We start from the raw sequence: 20,660 nt of genomic DNA, 5'->3' as shown, positions 1-20,660 counted from the left end.
TGGCTTTTGCCCAACGGAGCCTCGTGACGAAGCTCATCCAACATTGATTCATCACTGGTAAACACCAGGTCTAGAATATTGGGAGTCTGTTTACTTCTATAATGGGTTGGTTTGGTAACGTGCTGGACTAGGAAGGAGTCTCTTACTGACTCCATGAACAAGGATGCTGGGTTCATCATATCAAGCTAGCAATGCTTCAATGCTTGGTTTACCGCAATAGATTAAAAAAGTTCTTTCAATGTTATTTTTTGGCAGGTTTGCTATTAACGTAATTTTGGCAGATTACGTGTTTCTTGAATTTCAAGTTCTTTATTTGACAGAAACATCGTTAATATCATCGAGCAAAGCTGGACTTCAGTTAAGTGGTCTCTGCACTAAAAAAATATGAGCGGCATAATGAAAATATCAATGCGCTCGATTGCTACATTCGATTACTATCTTTATGTACGGATTCTCTAACTCCTACGTCGTCTCAATTGTTTCTGCTTGTGTGCTCTAAACTTGGTTTACCGCTTTTTAATGTTCTGGTTATTCATAAGGTTAAGCGTAACGGTCATCATAGATGTTATTTTCTGTTCTGTGGTAGCCCATGATCGTGATGAGAGTCGGTATTTATTAAATTGCTTCGTCTGTAAAAAACATTATCTTAGTATCGCTTGCGCCTCTCGTTAAAAAAAATTGGCCTTGGCCTAAAAAAAATTGGCTCTCATTAAAAAAATTTTTTCGATTCGAAAAAATTGGCTTCGGAGGTGCGCACGCCGCCATGTGCTGCAGCAATGCTGCTCACTTCGAAGAATTCGTTATCAGCGAGGCAGGATCGGAATTTCTGCCGCGATTTTCATGAAATGCTGCGGCGATGAAAATTGGGATGCTTTCTGATCGAAGTAATCAATTAACCTGGAGGTCCGAAAAAAATGGTAGAAATAATGATGCGAAACTTAAAAAAATTGTGATTGTAAATTGTTTCCTAATTTCATGGACGATCTTTCTAGAATAATGATGTAGAATAAGAATTTATGCTTTTTTTCATGAACAATAACTTCTAATAACTACAAACCCATATCAAGCATCAAAATTGCATGGAAATTTTACTACAATTTTTAGCCAACGAACTGCAATCATTTTTCACTACGAATTCGCTTGGAAAATACAGCCAATTTATAAATCTTTCCTGATACAAAATTATCTAGTATTTCTTTCCCTTGTGATGAAATCTCAGCAATTCAATTATAAAATAAAATTAGAAATAGAAAATTCAATTATAATATAGACCTATAACCTAAATTCACTGTCTAAATTTACCTCCACCACAAACACATCATACTTAATATTGCACGATTTATTCAATAATTGTAGGTGTAAGAATTATTCAAGTTGAACGTAAACTGACAGATGTCATGCGCGCCTTTATGATTTTGACCATACAAGCAATTAATGCTTAACCAAACTAACAATGCTTCACCAGACTAGCAATGCTTCACCAGACTAGCAATGCTTCACCAAACTAACAATGCTTCACCAGACTAGCAATGCTTCACCAGACTAGCCATGCTTCACCAGACTAGCAATGCTTCACCAGACTAGCAATGCTTCACCAGACTAGCAATGCTTCACNGCCTTTTCACCCAAGGGTTCAGCAAGTCAACCTTAGTACGATTGTGGAATACAATGAATGTCCAGCGGCAAAATACCGCCTGCTGGCACTAATTGTGTCGGTAAAACCTTATAAGGATGGAGCAAAGAAACTAAGGATTTCCAGTAAAGAGATACCCCAATATCATCGTCTCGTATTATGCCGGTAAGCTATAAATAATTGAAAAATCTTTCACGTATCAACAAATCTGCAATTGAACTGCACTCGATAATGTTATTTTCTGACTTGGAACATTGTTTGACCCTTTTCGATTTTCTTCAAACTTGTATAAAAATCGAATAACTTTCCTAGCTTCCGTTCAATTCAAGTACTTGAAAACTAGTTTCTTTTACTTCTTCTACCCAACTTTCATCTCAAACCCACCGTTATCTATATCCTTAGAATACCACCATAATTCGTTTCAATAACTTATATATATGTTCCAAATCAATGTCCTCATTAAATTGTATTCCCATATTTCAATACCAATGACAAGTCAACCCACGAATGAAACCATTTTCCTTATAAATAATAACTAATTTTGATTAATCTCGTCAATATTATTTATCCTCTGTACAAGCTGTCTCTTATACACATCTAGATGTGTATAAGAGACAGGACGAGGGTGACTGGACCGACGAGGGCGACTGGAGTGGCGAGGGTGACTGGACCGACGAGGGTGACTGGAGTGACGAGGGTGACTGGACCGACGAGGGTGACTGGGGTGACGAAGAATGCAGCAAAAGTGCTAGTCGCTAATCTAAAGTCACTACAGAAGTTGTATGCCCGACGACCTTCTTTCTTTAGTTTATGTGTGGAAATTTTCGTTTCGTACTTGGATTAAGTATAAAGTCTAATGTGTATTTTATTTTTTAAAATGCGCTATCGTCTCGGTGATTTTTTGAGCACTAAAATTATGAGTATTTAATACTATAAGTTTTAAATTCTTTTTTCTTTCCCCAATATTATTTTGAAAGGTTGAAAATTCAAAAAAATCCCAAATACATTTTGAAGATGAAAAAAGTAATAAGAGAGCAGTAGGTATCGTGTAAACGTCAGTATTTATGAATTCTGCCAGAGCCATCAAATGCGAAGTGAAAAAAATTAGTATGCTGTAAGATTAAATAACCAAGACAACAGTTTGTCTCATCTATTTTATAAAAACTATTGCATAACGGTAAGCTTTCAGCTTTTTCTGGAGACTCAGTGACTCGCAAGAAGCTGCGTCGGGCATTAAACCAGCGACTGCCTCTTGCAGCTGCTGTGCTCACAGTAGCGGCTGCTACTCCTTCTTATTTGATTCCTTAATCTCAAGTAGAGTTCAGAGCGATGTAACCCTGCCGTTTTTAGTGCGCAACGCACAATATCACCTAAGTTTTGTTGATCTGTACATTCATTTACTTTGCACCACATTTTCACTACACTTAAAGTGTGGATTCCCCATTTTAACATTGATTTATTTGTTTTATAGTAAAAAAGTAAATAAATTGTTCTCGGCTGGGACGAGAAGGATTTGCAGTATTTGCTGGCTGGAAAACGTTTCAGTTTGATGAAGCTCGCAAATTTGCATATCTTGCATATCTCTAATTTTCGTAAGACATTGTCACGCCAGCACTTGTGCAAGTTCATATAGAGATGAGCAGTAATCCTATTATAGAGAAGAATAGTTCAGTTTGTCTCTTGTAAAATTGGCTTTTCTAAGAGCGGATAAAGCGGATAAAGCAATTTCATGATCTGCATGTGAGACACAAGGTCGGCATGGGAGTTATCTGCGCCCATTAGAATGCTGGACATTTTTCCTCGACAAGCAAACGGACATACAATTGTCTCAGAGCCCCGGCATCCAGCGCGTTATTTCTTGCTGATCTTGCCACGCACAAAGTTTCTTGCAGTTTTTCTTGATTGTAAGCAAGTGGCAGCGTATAAGTATGTTTTTATATTATAATAATGATATACTTGAAATTAATTTTTGTTCACATTTTTTGTCTGAAGTTATTTTCTTAGAATTTGTTATTCAAGCCAAAATATTTCCATAATAACATCTTTACGATGCTTGAATTGCTTGAGTTTTTGACCGGTTACGAGGTTTCGCTAGTTTCACTAAAGCGAATTAAGGGGAGCGTCTTGGTCCAAAAAAATTTTTTTTACTTACGTAAGGATCGTTTCGAAACTTGGTACACATATGTAAAATAGAAATCTAAGACTTATTTGTTCGTGTAAATTTTTCGAAAAATGAAAGAAAACGTTAAATTCGGAGAAAACGGCAAAACAGTGGGTCTTGTAGAACAATTATCTCTTCTTACAATTAACGTGCTACAATATCGGGAGACATGTCATTCGATTTGTAAAGACCATATCTATCGATTCATCAAAAGGTTTTTCCAAAATCATATTTGTTTGGGTGGGAGGAGGGTTTTTCGGGTGATGCTTGCTTTCCCACTACTCCCTCTCCTTTTTCAAAATATAATCCATACTATAACGGAATAAAAAAACTTGATTGGTTAATCGCTAGAGCTTGATTTTACAAATCGAATTGTATATCTCTCAATGCTGTAGCTCGAAATTCATAGGAGGAGATAGATTTTTAAGATGGATATTTTACTCGTTCAGGGGAGCCAAATAAGTAAAATATATTGAAAAAATATATATGCCCAAAAAATTGCGTGATATTGTAGCCCAAGCTTTCCCATTGCAAGTTATTTGCATTTAGGGTACTAGCACGCATCTTTAGACCTATTCTTGTCCAGTTTAACGTGAATAACAAGTTTAAAATGTGACTTTTTTAAATTTATGTCTATATAAAAAGTTGATTTTATATAAGTTCAAAACGACCTAGAGCAAAAATTATTGCATGTACATCTATGGTGTTAGTTTTGTTGTACGCGTATTGTTTGTAGCTTTCAAACGAGTCCAAACACCTTGCAATTATAAAGCGAACTACGATCTTTAAATAAAATTTTAATGAAAATTTGTAAATATTGTTATAAAATGGTCATTTTATAAAAGTTCAAAATTGCTTTATGCAAAAATTATTGCATGTACATCCATTGTGTAAACTTTTTTGAACGCGTCTTATTTGTAGCTTTTAAACGAGTGCAAACACTTTGCAATTAACTTAAATCATGATCTATATATACACATTCAACTTAAATAAATCTTTGTACATATTGTTAAAAAAGTTCATTTCGTTCATTTTTGAAATTGCTTTACGCAAAAACAGAACACGCGCATACATACGGTTTGCTGCGATAGACGCGCCTATTTATCAGCGAAAAAAATGAGCAAAGAAAACGGAAATGAACTAATTTCTAATTTTGAACCAAGACACTCCCCTTAAATATTTGCAAACTGGGTTGAACAGCCTCGGGAAATGGGCAGTTCATTAGCCTACGGCTTTGAAAACCAGGGTTTAAGTAAGTGTCATTTTTATTTTTTTGTTATCTGCAAGAGAAAGTTAGAAACTTTAGAAAAATTTACCCTATCTTTTACCAATCATGGGCATCACTCCCACTCGTTACCTCCAGTGCCTGCAGCTAGTGTCACCGCCTTTTGTTACCTCGAATTCCTTCTGTCACCGTCTCTTGTTACCTCCAGTGCCTGCAGCGAGTGTCACCGTCTCTTGTTACCTCGAGTTGCTTCTGTCACCGTCTCATGTTACCTCTGGTGCCAGCTTTACCCTTTTCTGCCCTCGCAAGCCCCGACAAAGGGCAGCGAGCGCCCCACTCTTTATTAGGTAGAGCCATGCTCCGCCCTCACTTCCCTCTCTCATAAAGGAGCCGTTGCCTGACCTCGCGCGTCGTCGGGAAACCTGACCGCGCGTTCTCTCAAACGCTCACTTTGATTTCTTGTTCGGCATTGATCACTCATTATTATTTACTTTTTTATTTTCCTACAAAGGCTTTTATTTTAACATCGAGTCGATTGCCTCTGAATTTCAGATGTCACTAACTTTACTTGTTTTTCTATACTTCGGTGCATCTTTTTAAGCTTCGATGCTTCGATGTTGGTGAATCAGTTGGACAATGGCCGTTGTTTTAATTTTCGGTCAATGCCTGAGCAGTTCATGTTACCATTGAATTATAGGAACCTAAACAGACAATAGAAACTTCAGTCTATTCCTTGCAGTCGATAAAGCTAATTTTCAATTGATAAGTTTAATTTTTTGCCACTTAATTCGGTAATCCCTCTCGAAAATTCTGTTTCTAAAAATTAAAATGTAAAAATATATTTATTTTGCATATGTTTTATGTAGATTCTGCTGCGTAAAAATTTTCTTGGTAGGTAAGTCAGTAAAGTAAAATGTACGTAACTGTTACATGATGTTGATAGACATCGCTCGAATTTCCTAAGTATAGGGCAGGCGAATAGCCAACCCAGTTGGGCTAGGAAACGACGATGTGTTTGTCCTGCACCCCTCGTAAAGCTCGGGGGTCTCGGGTCAAACTCAAGACAAACAAAACAAAAGAATTTGCTGTAGAAAGTTTTCTCATTAAAGTAACATTTTTTACCAGTAAAGCTTACTAAAAATTGTAAATCATAGGAATAGAACTATTGTGATTCAAGTATTTCCTTTTTACTGACCGAGGGCACGAAAATTTTATAGTTGAAATCGGCTGAAGAATCCACTAACCGAGACACTTTAATAATAAGAAATTGAGGCTTTGGTCCATCTCTTTAAATTTTACTGTGTGGCGCTGAATAAATGTGGTTCCTTATTACAACGTAGGCTGAAGAGTTTTATGTGCGATTCCCATCTCGCCGACGACTTATATGGCTTTTTATTGTTAAGCCTGGAATTTGTTTTCCTCTCAATAGCAAGCATGTTTGTTCACAGAAAAAATATAACATTTACATCATTATAGGAAGAAATATTCTCATTGCATGGATCCTCGAGTATAGGATCGGGCAAAGTGTAATATAGGAATGATAGCGCGCTGCCAAACTGGCAGAGTAGGCGGCAAGATTGTTTACATTCTGTAGCAGACGACAGGAAAGGCCCACTTTTCTTGGATGAAATAAATGACTTTGTCAGAATAATTGAAAAAGCGACTTACCGAAGATATGAGCAAGATCCTCCGTTCACAGTCACTGGTTTTTGCTTCAGGAAGAAATACGAGCCACATCTTATTATTAGATACCCGGTAGATAGATAAACTTAAAGGAAAATTACAAATTATAGATGCTACTATAAAACATAACTTGAAATTTCGAACAAACAGAAATTACAGAAGTGAACGCGCTGCATGTGCGAGCAATTTCATGCCGAAACCTTCAACACATGCGCTCGGAATACAGCACGCAATCGGTATCGCATAGAGCTATCAAAGATCTCCTAAATCATATCTTGATAATTGATAATCATATCTTGACAAAGAGAATGAATTAACCCAGAACAGCTGAAATGTCTTCTGTCGAAAAAATCAAAAATACACTCTTGATCTTCTACCCCGAAATTTTGGAGAGGTAGATTTTTAGTGAATACCGAAGGTGAATAGTGTAAATGCACTAAATTGGACTTTGTAAAAAAACATTCATATCATCATCTATATCAATAGCTCGATTTCTGCTGCAACTCTCATTTAGAACTAGATTCTTAACGATTATTGGTGCCGTCTCTCTGGCCCGTACCCTGTGGCCTCTCGGCACCCTGGGCACACGCAGAACTCGGCTATCATACAATAACGAATTGAAACAATATGCTCCGGTGTCCGTGCTCATTAGGCCATCTTCGCCTGTAGCAGATTCATATTTAACCGGCCACCTTCGTGGAGTTCCACCAGAATTTTTACAGCAAATAGCGAGTTTGGAATTCCTAGATCTCTGCTCCAAAATAGATCTTGACCATTCGGCTTCACCGAGATACAAGCTATGAAACTAGCCGTGTTTTTGTTAGAACATTTTAACAGATATACCTATTGTATTTTTTATAATCTCGTCGTAGAGCAAATTTTGATGGACAGTTATGATTATTTTGCAGGTGTGTCGATGAGGTTCAGTGTGACCTCGTTGTTTTATCTCGTCCTGTTGCTGGTGAACCCTTTGTTGAAGACGCCTTCTGTCGTCTCCATGAAAGGTGAGTACAGCCGTATTTTTTTGAACAGGGAGCTTCAGTTTTATAAACGCTAATAAATTTTTTAAAGAAAAAAAAACATCGCGTAATATTTGCATATATTTACATGTAATTAAATGAGTGTTCGTATGGTAATACTCTATTTCTCGCACGCAGTATATTTTGCTTGCAGAGTGCGTGAAAAACATCATGAATACTAAATGACGCATACGGCATACCTTATTTAAACTTTCGCTTGTACTGGCAAATTATTATTGAAGAACCTTCCTGGCTCGTGCGCAATATTTTTTTTGCACGTCGCAGGACACACAGGCTGGTACATGAAGGCTCTAGCGCTGGTGGGCATCTTCAACTTCCTAATGACGCTCATCTTCCAAATCGTGCTGCTCTCCATCCCGCCCTACGCCTTCTTCCTCCAGCCTTGTGAGTCATACTTCTCTCATTTTATAATTAGAATTTTTATTTCAGAGACGCGCTATGCGTTGGGATATGTAGGATGCAATTATGTTCGTCCTCGCTTGGTTGCCCCGGCGAGAAATTTTCCTAATTAACTTCCCAATTTTCGTCCCCGATTTTTTAATTCATCAGTGGGATTATTTTCCCTCATTCATCATTAGGCTTTCTCGTATAAATTTTGGGTCGAGCTGAGAAATGTTTAATAAGATAATATAATAATAAGAACTATTTTAACTAAATTCGATTAAAAATTGTAATTACTGAATTACGTCAAGTCGACTTGCTCTGAAGTGTTAGTTACTTTAAGGCCAAAATCAGTGATCGAGTTATTTTATTACCAACTGACAGTTATATTCTTGTGCCATCCAAATTCAGGATGGATTCTCTGCTCCAGGCTCGGCAAACGCTCCAAAACTATAATTTATTCTCTGCTCGGCGAACGATCCAAAACTATAATTTATTCACTGCGCCAGGTTCGGCGAACGGTCCAAAACTATAATTTATTCTCTGCTCCAGGCTCGGCGAACGCTCCAAAACTATAATTTATTCTCTGCGCCAGGTTCGGCGAACGGTCCAAAACTATAATTTATTCTCTGCTCCAGGCTCGGCGAACGAGACGATCCTGCGACACATCGGGCTGGTGCGGCTGGACGGCATCACGGAGGAGGACGGGACGCGGTGGCTGCTGCCGGAGTGCCTGCTGCTGGTGCTGGGACCTGCGAGCTTCATCGTCATCACTAAGCTGGTCGCCGCCCATGAGGCACTCAGACCTGATGTCTTTACCACCAGCAGCCCTCCTGCCCCTGCTGTACTATTACCTTACAGACACGTCCTTCTCAAGCTCATGAACTCCGTAGGTGAGGCTCGACAAGTTATGATTCTGGAGATGGAATTTGGAACTTTGTATATTCATTTATGCATGTCAATGCGATATAGCCATGGCGACGTGATCACTGTGAGTGGAGAGATGTATTGCAATGCGGCACCCTCCAATGATAATGCCGTTGTAAGTAATTCACTCATCAATGTAGATTACATAATGACTATCGGAAATCTTCTCGCACAATAAATTATCCAAAATCCAAATACGTTAGGTTTTAAAAGATTGCATTAAGGTAATTTGGTTTTATTACCATGTTACATGTACGCACTCCGCGTGGCGGCAATGTGCTTCTGTGCCATTCACCAGAAAATAATATCCCAAATAGAAGATAATTCGAGGCGACACAGCTTTAATAATATGGTCAGAATTCCGTCCTCTGTACAAGTATTTATATAATGAGTTTGCTTAAATCGCTAGTCCAACAAAAATGTAAAAGCAATGAAATCGCCAAGTTGGGCTAAATTGGTTCGATAGAGATATGATGAACGTTTCCTTATGTTTTAAACTCTGTTCTGTGCATACGGGTGATAAATAATTATATGAAGTGCGTCCACTGTAGCGCAGTGGCAGCGGCAACAAGATAGTGAAGCTAGCCGTTTGTTCGAGCTTTAGGAAGCTCAGTTCATTTCTCGGTGTCGCTAGTAGTTGGCGCATGGTAAGCGTCGAAGGCGGTGCATCTTCATGTTCTTGTGTTGGCGCCTCTAAACGAACTCTAAGTACGTGTTACCTGGGGTATATGTTCCCTCTCAGGCACCCCGGTGAGCGTGATGTTGTGTTCCCTCAGGCACCCCGGTGAGCGTGATGTTGTGTTCCCTCAGGCACCCCGGTGAGCGTGATGTTTGTTGTGCTCCCTCAGGCACCCCGGTGAGCGTGATGTTATGTTCCCTCAGGCACCCCGGTGAGCGTGATGTTATGTTCCCTCAGGCGTGTTCCCTCAGGCACCCCGGTGAGCGTGATGTTATGTTCCCTCAGGCACCCCGGTGAGCGTGATGTTATGTACCCTCAGGCACCCCGGTGAGCGTGATGCTCATAGGTCTGGCAGGGGTGCTACAGCCGTCCCTCACGTCCGCCGTATACTTCGCTGTCTTCATGGTCATGGCCACCTACTGGAGCCTCAACAACTCCGTCGGGGGCAGACGCTTCGGGTCAGTTACGCAAAACAAAGAATTAAAGTGCTTATTAATAGGTTGCATTCAATGTATCAATGAATTTTGCAAACTTTTGTTAGTAATTACATTTAGATTATTTTTAAATCTTCAATTAACCAAGAGGTTTTCAAATTACGGGCATGAAATTTTACTACTGTTGATTATTTGAGTCCTCGTTGTATCGTCTACCAAAGAAAGCAATTACTTATTATGTCGAATATTATGAATCTCCTCAAATTCTTCTGAAATACTGTGCCGGAATTACGTTAGAGATTTGATGGGTAATCATTATGATAATTTATTAATAGAAAACTGTTAAGGTAATAATCATTTGGATTTTGGCATGTTTAGTTCGCAATATTATCCACTCATTTCAAACTATTCTATTCATAATTATTAAGTAGTTCATGAGGATGTGGATTTAGAATTTGATGGAGTTCAACAATTTCATTTTAATATGGTCGGGGGCATTTATGATTTGAAAAGACGAGTATTGAGAACATCGAAACAGTCAGATTGCACCAGGATAGATGAAGGGGGCAACCGTTGAGTTACTTGATAAGATTTTCCAGCCTTCTCTTTACCACGCAACTAAATTATCTTTATCAGTGGTTAGTTCATGGGCCATAATCGCTGGCGCATCAGGTTGAGTTATGTCACACCGAAATTTATCAGTATTATCCGTGAAGGCTTAATGAACAACCATAAAGATATGCCAGCAAAGAAATAGATTGTGTCTATGCGCTGTGCCATGAAGCCAAACTGAATATTCTTGATGGGACAAATGTTGAAGTGTTTTCCGATTAAAATAATTTTCGCGCGAATCCTGCGTGATGAATTGATACCAATTTATCTCTTAATTGGCATTGCACTTCCTGTATATCAAAAAAGATTTTGTGTATACTTTGCACGGTATAGGTATTGTTTGAAACCCATCCATCCCTGCTCAGTCGGGATCGTCGTCAAAAATCATCTTGAGTAGAATTGTGTCGGCGAATGAGAAACCGCATATTGTCTATTTTTCATTGTATTATCTAACGATTAACGCCAGAAACGCGAATGAAACATCAAATAGAAAACCTAAGTTTAATTAAGTATTTATTATAATTGATGTATTATCCTATATTCATAGCATTCCTCTCGGAATTAGCATGGGAGTTCAGCAAGAATTCTCAAGAGATATCGTTTAACCAAATAGAATAATGAACAAACTTATTGATTTTCAGTAACCTTTTCTTACTATTGTAATGTGCTGATTTCTCCTGCCTCATTATAACCTTTTGGTTTTGAAGTATTTCATTGATGAAAACTCTTGATAACTCTGTCCTTGATTGTCCTTTTCCTTGCGGGTTGGCCGCGTTTGTTTGCATGGCGACGTACATTAGACTAGCGGCCATTAACTAGCGGTCAATATGTTGGTGGTTCCCCACTACAATACCCTACTATACACAGCACTAAAATTCTACTCTATATTCTAATCTTCGTTAATGCGTGATGAACACGTCATACGAGGCGACACTATGAGTTTACTTTCTAAGGGTTAGTCTGCAGATGGGAAGCTCTATTGTTGTGAGAACTATAGTATAGGTGCTGATGACATCGATGACGGGTAAACTAGCTGTAAACATGAGAAAAAGTTACGCGAAAAGATGATTTTACCCGAAAAATTAACCTGGAACATGTCAATAAGGGAATAGCAGCATGAAGCAGGAATAACATGTAGGTACATCTCCCGGCGAGTTGTTCTATGCGAATGTCCGGTGTCAATTCACTTGACCTGATAGAGATTGAGGACGAGTCAACATCTGATAGACACGTGATGGATCACGCGATCAAGACCTCAGTAATGGGCGGAAGCGAAGCTTATATAAGGTCTAGCAACCTTAAGTAAAGCCCCCCAGTAGCTGATGAGCACTCCGCGATGTAGCGTGTCGGTATAGAGTTCTCCGACCTTATACGGTCGGCGCCGTAAGGATTAAGTAAAGCGAAATGAAGGTTTCAAGTCAAATGCGCACCATGAAACTTCACCAATATCATAGCAAATTTTTAAATTTATCTTTTATCATAGCACATTTATCTCTATCTTTTATCATAACACTAGCAAATCTTTAAATTGAAATTTATGCTATAGATTGGTACTCGTATATGATGGTAAAATTGATTCACAAAACACCTTCATATTGTGGTTGAATTAGTCTTTAGACTGATGTACATCGTGGCATAACAATTGCTTAACAAAACGCTGCGTTCTAAACAAGGTTGGTGTGTCGTGGCCTGGCGATGTTGTCAGGCGTGCACATCGTGCTCCTGTATCTCTACCAGGCGCAGTGGATCCAAGAGAACATACCCAAGACCTCCGCTACACCCAGGTCTGCCGCCCTACCTTGAGGCGGCAAATTAAATTTAGTTGCAATTTAATTTGAAGCTAATAAAATGAGCCTTCTATTACACTTATTTGAAAAGGGACGTTGTGATTTATTTTTAAACTAATAAAATGGGTGTTTGATTGCCCTGAATTTATTAGTCTATTTCGCGGTAACTTTGCTTAAACTGATAGGTGTTAAAAAACAATATACTGTCAACCTTTTGGCGGTAATTTGACAATTTTGAATAAATTTCCATATCTGAGAAAAACTTCAAATTTTGTGAAGTTTATGACAATTTATTAATCATTTATTGTAATTATTCCTTTATTCCGAAACATCCTCATTTTCTTCCATCCCATTGTGTAAAATATTAATCAAAGATTATATTACAAAATATCAAATATTATCATATATCAAATATTAATCAAAGCTTATATTATCAAATATAAAATATTATACTATATTATCAAATATTAATCAAAGATTATATTACCACATATCAAATATTATAATATATTATCAAATATTAGTCAAAGATTATATTACAAAATATCAAATATTATAACATTCAAATATTAATCAAAGATTACATTACCAGATATCAAATATTATCATTTATTATCATATATTATAATATATCAAATATTAATCAAAGGTTCACAAGTACTAAGCAGAGCACATGTGCCCCCAGGGCGTTCGGGATGCAGGCGCTCTATGAGACGCGCTGTGACGGCGACCCTCGCGCTGCGTACGTACCGCGCCCGCAGTGGAACAGGTGCGACGCCGTGGTGGCTGCTGCCTATACTTGACTTAGATAATATTACTTTCATGTTGAAAACAACGTTATTTTCTTGAAGGTTTCGATATCCGTATTTCTGCCTACACTTGACTTAGATTATGTTACTTTCATGCTGAAAACAACGTTATTTTCTTGAAAGTTTCGATATCCGTATTTCTGGTTAGACTTTGACTTAGATAATATTACTTTGATGTTAAAAATAACGTTATGTTCTTGAACGTTTCGATCTCCGTATTTCTGGTTAAACTTTGACTTAGTCTTAGATTATATTACTTTAATGTTCAAAACAACGTTATTCTCTTGAAAATTTCGATATCCGTATTTCTGGTTAGACTTTGACTTAGATCATGTTACTTTGATGTCGCAAATAACGTTATTTGCGAGCGTTTCGTTGAGCGTTTCGATCTTCGTATCTATTGTTAGACTTTGAATTAGATTATATTACTTTGATGTTGCAAATCAGGGTGAACGTTCCGTTCACCAATTCTTGATGAATCAATCAATTCTTGAACGTTCCGATCTTCGTATTGCTGGTTACACTTTGACTTAGATTATGTTACTTTGATGTTCAAAATAACGTTATGTTCCTGAACGTTTCGATCTCCGAATTTCTGGTTAGACTTTGACTTAGATTATGTTACTTTGATGTTCAAAATAACGTTATGTTCTTGAACTTTTCGATCTCCATATCGCTGGTTACACTTTGACCTAAATTACATTACTGTGATGTTGGAAACCCTTTCCTTATCGTGAACGGTTTGATTTTAGATTAGATTACTTTGATGTTGAAAAATAACGTTATTTTCTTGAACGTTTCGATCTCCTTATCTCTAGTTAGACATTGACTCAGATTATATTACTTTGATGTTGGAAACCACTTTGTTATCATGAATAATTTGATTTACGAATCTGTGGTACGGAATTTTCCTACACTTACACGCTTTTCTGGCGAGGATCTTGTCCTTACCGAGTATTTTTACTTACAATCCTCTTCGGACACAAAGCGTTTAGTGCTGAAGCTGCACGAAATACTCTCTACTAGAGTATGCCTCATACATTTACTTCCATGAGTATTTTTACTTCCATTTTCCACGCATTTTCCATGCTTGGAAATGCTTCTTCTATTTAAATAAGACGGATAAAAGCTTCACGGATAAATTTAATGTATTCATTTTCGTCTATTTGAATCTGTATTCGCGAGTTCTAATCGATACAATAACTCAAAAGCTCGGTGTTTGCAGGTTTCTCAACCCCGTGGTGCTGGTGCTGCTGTATTACCTCATGCATTACCAGTCCCGCTTCCTGCTCTCTAGTAAGGTAAGCACCTGCGAAGACCTGCGACGTGTAAACGGTAGGTTATTCATATTGCATCTATTCTCTAAATTTTTACATTATTTAATATCTTTGATTGAATAGATTTTTTATAATGTCAACTGGAATCATTTTCTTCGATAAAAAGCTGGAAAACAGCTAACAATCGCGGAGCTGACGCGCTGTCACTAATATTTAAAACAGAGCGTGAAATTTGAAACACAATTCGCGAATTGTGTATTATATTTCACAATTGAAAAGAAGTTAACGAATTGGGTTTTCATAATTTGTGTGGGAGTTGTGCTAAGCCTGTTTAGCTTTTTGCATCCTTACAGTCGTGTGTGAACCTGTAACCATGAATTGTGTGAGCATGTAGCAAAAATCAAATCGTTTGCAATTTGTTTATTTTCTTTATTACGTTGTTGACTTTTTTAATCTTAGGGATGATATTTTTCAGCATGACCTTGGTTGTGCATTATTCCTGGATTGTGCATAATATTGCTTGATGTTAGTAATGTTACTACTTTAACATTCGAGGTCAAAACGATTTAAAATTCGTGTCAACTCGCCTCAGTGAGGATCGTCCCCGAAGTTATAATTGACATCGAAGTGATGATCGTCACCTAAGTGATGATCGTCATCGAAGTGATGATCGTCATATAAGTGATGATCACTTAGATCATCGAAGTGGTGATGTTGACCGACGTCACCATCATCGGGATATCCTCCAAACTAAAGTCAGGAGCTGTTTCTGCTACTAAATTACGCGTTAAGTTCCTTTGAAGCTGCAGCAGAACATTATGCAATCGGCGCTGATATTATTAGAGATATAAACGCCTTGATGACAGATATGAATCATATGATTTACATTTTTGCTCATCGATGAGACAAATTCATTTATTATTTACGTTATTGTACCTACGTGAGTCGTGCATTTAGTTTCCGCTGTAGAGAATCTTTAGCACGTCCGCTTCAATTGGTTGCGACTCGTGAAAAAACTTTGAGTTAGGTTTATTCTCTCAAAATTGAAACTTGAACATATAAGTTGTCAAGAAAGTAAGGAAAAAGTGGCAGATTATCATGCACTGTGACAGGAGCGCTACTGCAGTGCCTTAAAAACCAAGTTATTCGGAGACAAAGGAAGGCTCGTATACCAGAGGGTAATTGCAACGTAGTTTGTATCGACGTTCAATGAGAGTCTCGACTTGTGTTTTTCTGTGCTATACGGTCGCGTTGCCAGCTAACGCTACTCTTTGTTTGCTCATCCAGCTCAGGTTCTCGAAAACTAATTCGGTGCCATTAGAATTAAGCAAGGATTAGTTCTAGTGATTGAAGGCTGCGTTATTAAATTAAATGGATATCGCGGAGAAAAATGAAAATAACTTTTATTTCGATAGAAAGTCGGTGCCAAATATCAACAAATAACAATCAAAATGCAACAAATTTTTTTTAAAAATTTCCCGACCCTACGAATACGAGTAGTGACATCAATAGCTATACAAACCATAGAGATTAAAACAAAGGAAATGCCATTTTCAACAGTTGTATTACCTATTTTATTACTTCTATTACCAACAAATGAATTTTCAGCAAGGGCAGCATCTGTATCAAATTCGTCTGTAGTAATCGACAACCATTCAAATTAGCTGCACAGCGACAAGGATAGAAGCAATAATGAGATAAAACATGAGCAGCAACGGTAAAGAAACAGCAACAGCCCCCCTCATTACCTCAGGTAGCTGAGGCAAACAGCCTGTGATGACACAGCCGGGGGCGCTGACCCCCATACAGTGACTCAGGTCGTCGCACGAGCGGCACATGCAGCTGCTAGATTACAATTACAAATAATCTAATTAGTTCTAGAGCGAATTTTCCAAAAGTTGACACGTTTTATCTTATCACGATTATTAATGAATATTTTATTAGGTAAACTGGGGCTATTAGTTAAACTGGGCCTTTTTAGGTAAACTGGGGGCTTCATGTGCGGCGTTTTTGGTCGTCGACGGACGCTGTGAGTTAAGATAGGATGAGATACCATCTCCTTGATGACTGACAAGACGAGCTTTTAGCGAGAGAAATGTAAACAGATTAATAAAATTTATTGGTTCATGTCTCTTTTTACAATCTTTTTACAATAAAGTTGGCTGACACCCATTTAGCAGTTACATAGGTGGGCGGGTAAATTTTTTTCAAGCATGGATTATTTTATATGAAGTTTTACCTTCTGCATTAGTTTTATTGTATTTCTAAAGTCCATAAGATACAACGAACTTCGTTAAATAGTTGTCCGGATCGATGACTCAAACTAGAAAAAATATAACTCAGTACTCACTGCAGTGAGTGACAGAGAGCGCACTTTCTCGTCGACGAAAACGTGAAGTCACGGACGGACGGACAGACAGACGACAAACGGACTGACGGACATGACGAGCACAGTAGCTCATTTTTTCCATAAGTGAGAAAATTCGCTGACAATGACGCCAGCTTTGCACATGACGTATTTCACTCCAGGCGGCGTTATTACAACGTCAGGCTAGCGCCGCTCAACCCTCGACCGTCCGTGCCCTCATCCGACGTCACACGGTCATGCGACGTTCAACTAAACGCAGCAGCACCAAATCCCGTCGCCGTAACCCGTCTACCAGCACCAGTGGTCCACCAACGGGCTCTCTGTTCCCGTCAAAGACGTCGCCTTTTTCCTTCGGCCCGCAATACCAACGCAAAGGGTCGGCAATCTCTGCGATCTCGGCGCCAATCCACAAAAATCCTCCTAATTCAGGGATTGCGCAAAGAAGACAATCCGCTTTCCCAGGGTTCGGAATGCTGAACCAATACCGTGGTCACCTGCAACACCTGCCTCAGCAACCGAAGTACAGTACCATCTACCGAGTACCACCCTACCACAACCCGTTCTCAACCTTACCGCCACCCAAGAGACGGCGTTCCGCCTCCACCAACATCAGACAACATCTTCTTCCGCCCCTAGACCGACCACCTGCTCCTGTGCCTCCCGAGTCTGACCTCCCGGTGAGTGTAAACCTGAACTTTAATTTGTTCTTCATTTGTACTTCATTCTATTTTCCTTAGTCTGAACCGTTCTTTATGACTCTCCTGTCCTCTTCCTTTAGTTACATTCTCTATATTTCATTTTAAATTTACACGCTCTTGTCATCCTTCTGTATCGACTTGAATTTCTTTTACTTGTTAACAAGTTCACATCTTTCTTTTGTGTTGTAAAATGATTAAGAGGAAAAATAATCATTCATGCCTGAGGGTGTTTTTTATGGTGAATATGACATTTCATGTAACTTCCGTGAATACAATAACGCTGTAGTCATTTAAGTTCTTTAATACCTTCATTTCCTGCCTCCTAATAGCTGAAATGATTTTGTATGTGCGTTAAGCTTAACGAGATCGGCGTGCTGTTGAATGGCGGCAGTCTGCTCAGCAGCGTTGTAAGCGGCAGCGGCGGCCTCGGAACACCGCGCGGCATCGAGGGTGCCGGCACACTGGCCCTCACCGGCCACCTGGACCCGGCACCTGACACGGCCCTGCTAGAGGCGCGACCTCACTCCGACCTCAACGGCTCTATTGCCTGGTCTCCTACTCCTTCCCTCCAGCGTCAGGTGAACCCACTACCATCCTTCTCATTCCTTCCTTCCAGCGTCAGGTGAACCCGCTCCCATCCTTCTTATTCCTTCCCTCCAGCGTCAGGTGAACCCACTCCTCTCCTTATTCCTTCCCTCCAGCCTCAGGTGAACCCACTCCCGTCCTTCTTATTCCTTCCCTCCAGCGTCAGGTGAACCCACTCCCGTCCTTCTTATTCCTTCCCTCCAGCGTCAGGTGAACCCACTCCTCTCCTTCTTATTCCTTCTCTCCAGCGTCAGGTGAACCCACTCCTCTCCTTCTTATTCCTTCCCTTCAGCGTCAGGTGAACCCACTCCTCTCCTTCTTATTCCTTCCCTTCAGCGTCGGCTGATCACACTCCCCCTCCTCCTTGTTCATTTCTTTAATAAGCGGCCTTTCTCATCAGAATCTATATTCCTGTTGTATACCCGGCAGCGAATAATTCTCACCGGTCTTAACTTTTATACTGTTGGGGCGTATTTTGCTACCCTGCCGAGTGACGCGTGGTATATTTCGGCTCTATATTACCTATACTACCAACTGATGATTTAAGCTGGATTGGTATTAGGGGGGGGGGGAATATGTGCGCCAACTGTTGGTAGGTTATGGGCCGCCATAGTGATGCATGCGAAAGCGAAGACTCAATACCGGAAAGTTTTAGGACACTGGTATCCAGACTTTAATAGGGGCAGTGAACAATACTAAAACAAATAGAAATTATTGTGATGTTTAGTTACACACGAGATGGTGCATACATTACTTGGCATTAAGCGTGTTCAAGTTGCATGTATGTAAACTTGCTGCACGGCGGTGACGCTCTGACTCAGGAGCGTCGAACGAATTTCGTGGTGGTTTCGTAAATTTGTGTCCTCGTCCCACAGTGCCATTACGGGATTAATATTTTTTGGGGTGTTGGGGGTTGCTTTGTTTTTTTATGAGTTTTTTTTTGTCTCGTGTGAAACTGCTAACGACATTTGTGATTTTTCCCCGCATTATGCCTCATTTCCTTCTGACCATTTACTTGGTTTCAGTTAATTTTTATTGAATTACTTCTTGCATTTGGCATCTTGCTGTTCATGAATTTTGTGTGATTGTTGTTATTGGCACGTGAATGATTTCCTATTTCAATGTGATAATAAATTAATAAATTTCTACTGTTTGGAGTGACGACTTATCTTGCTCGAAGTGAAGTGAGTTCAGATGCTACGTACTTATATAGCTACTGAAGTAACTCTGCTCGAACTGATCTTTAATGACATCTAATAGACGCAAATTATATTTATTGACTTTTCTTCGTGTTTAGTTCAGAAAATATTTGAAGATTTTGAAGATTAATAAGAATCGCAGGAATTTCTCTAGTTTCTTGGATAAATGGCTGAAATAATTATATTATCCTGCATTTAAATTTGCACGTACTTGAAACCTGACAAGCGCCATGTGGCTTTCATCAATCATGTTGTGGGCGTATATGGCAGCGTTTCAATGCGCCGCTGTTTATGGTTACGTCGACCGTTTTCAACGCTAGTCGTTAGTTCAAAATTAAATGTTAATCAATATTTCAATAAATATCCTTGTGCAACTTTTAGATGCAATACCTGAAAGTTGCCACCAACAATTGCGAGGCTAATTTCACAATGTAATGAAACATAAAAAATTGAATCCTTAATTGTGTCGTGTTTGTTCTTTTTTGATGGAGTAGAAATTTAATATATTATAATTGTATTCATATATATTCATTCATATTATTATAATTGTATTCATATTCATATTTTAACATATACATGTTAAAAATTTATTTTTAGACTTTATAATCTAACCGAACCATCATGTTGGTAAAGAATTTTATATCGGATTTTGAACCAAAAATTCATATTATTATTACAATATATTATATTGTAAGTATTCATAATCTGTCTCTTATACACATCTAGATGTGTATAAGAGACAGATGTTACATGTACGCACTCCGCGTGGCGGCAATGTGCTTCTGTGCCATTCACCAGAAAATAATATCCCAAATAGAAGATAATTCGAGGCGACACAGCTTTAATAATATGGTCAGAATTCCGTCCTCTGTACAAGTATTTATATAATGAGTTTGCTTAAATCGCTAGTCCAACAAAAATGTAAAAGCAATGAAATCGCCAAGTTGGGCTAAATTGGTTCGATAGAGATATGATGAACGTTTCCTTATGTTTTAAACTCTGTTCTGTGCATACGGGTGATAAATAATTATATGAAGTGCGTCCACTGTAGCGCAGTGGCAGCGGTACCGACATGAGAGGAGTCAGCCGTTAGTTCGAGCTTTAGGAAGCTCAGTTCATTTCTAGGTGTCCCTGGTGGCTGGCGCATGGTAAGCGTTGTAAG

General features: G+C 38.8%; 1 protein-coding gene across 1 annotated transcript in view; it reads left to right on the top strand.

The window, feature by feature from the left end:
- Positions 1-20,660, top strand: part of LOC125178377 (piezo-type mechanosensitive ion channel component 2-like) — a 67,176-nt gene that overhangs the window by 6,333 nt on the left and 40,183 nt on the right. The window contains 9 exon segments of the mRNA XM_047881970.1: positions 7,611-7,706; positions 8,007-8,126; positions 8,762-9,016; positions 10,049-10,187; positions 12,449-12,559; positions 13,248-13,331; positions 14,597-14,672; positions 17,178-17,693; positions 18,071-18,287. Of these exon segments, the coding sequence (XP_047737926.1) occupies positions 7,611-7,706; positions 8,007-8,126; positions 8,762-9,016; positions 10,049-10,187; positions 12,449-12,559; positions 13,248-13,331; positions 14,597-14,672; positions 17,178-17,693; positions 18,071-18,287 (1,614 nt within the window).

This window comes from Hyalella azteca, unplaced genomic scaffold, assembly GCF_000764305.2.
Source record: "Hyalella azteca isolate HAZT.00-mixed unplaced genomic scaffold, Hazt_2.0.2 contig9283, whole genome shotgun sequence".
In the NCBI taxonomy this organism is placed as follows: domain Eukaryota; kingdom Metazoa; phylum Arthropoda; class Malacostraca; order Amphipoda; family Hyalellidae; genus Hyalella; species Hyalella azteca.
This window is presented reverse-complemented; position numbering and strand designations above follow the sequence as displayed.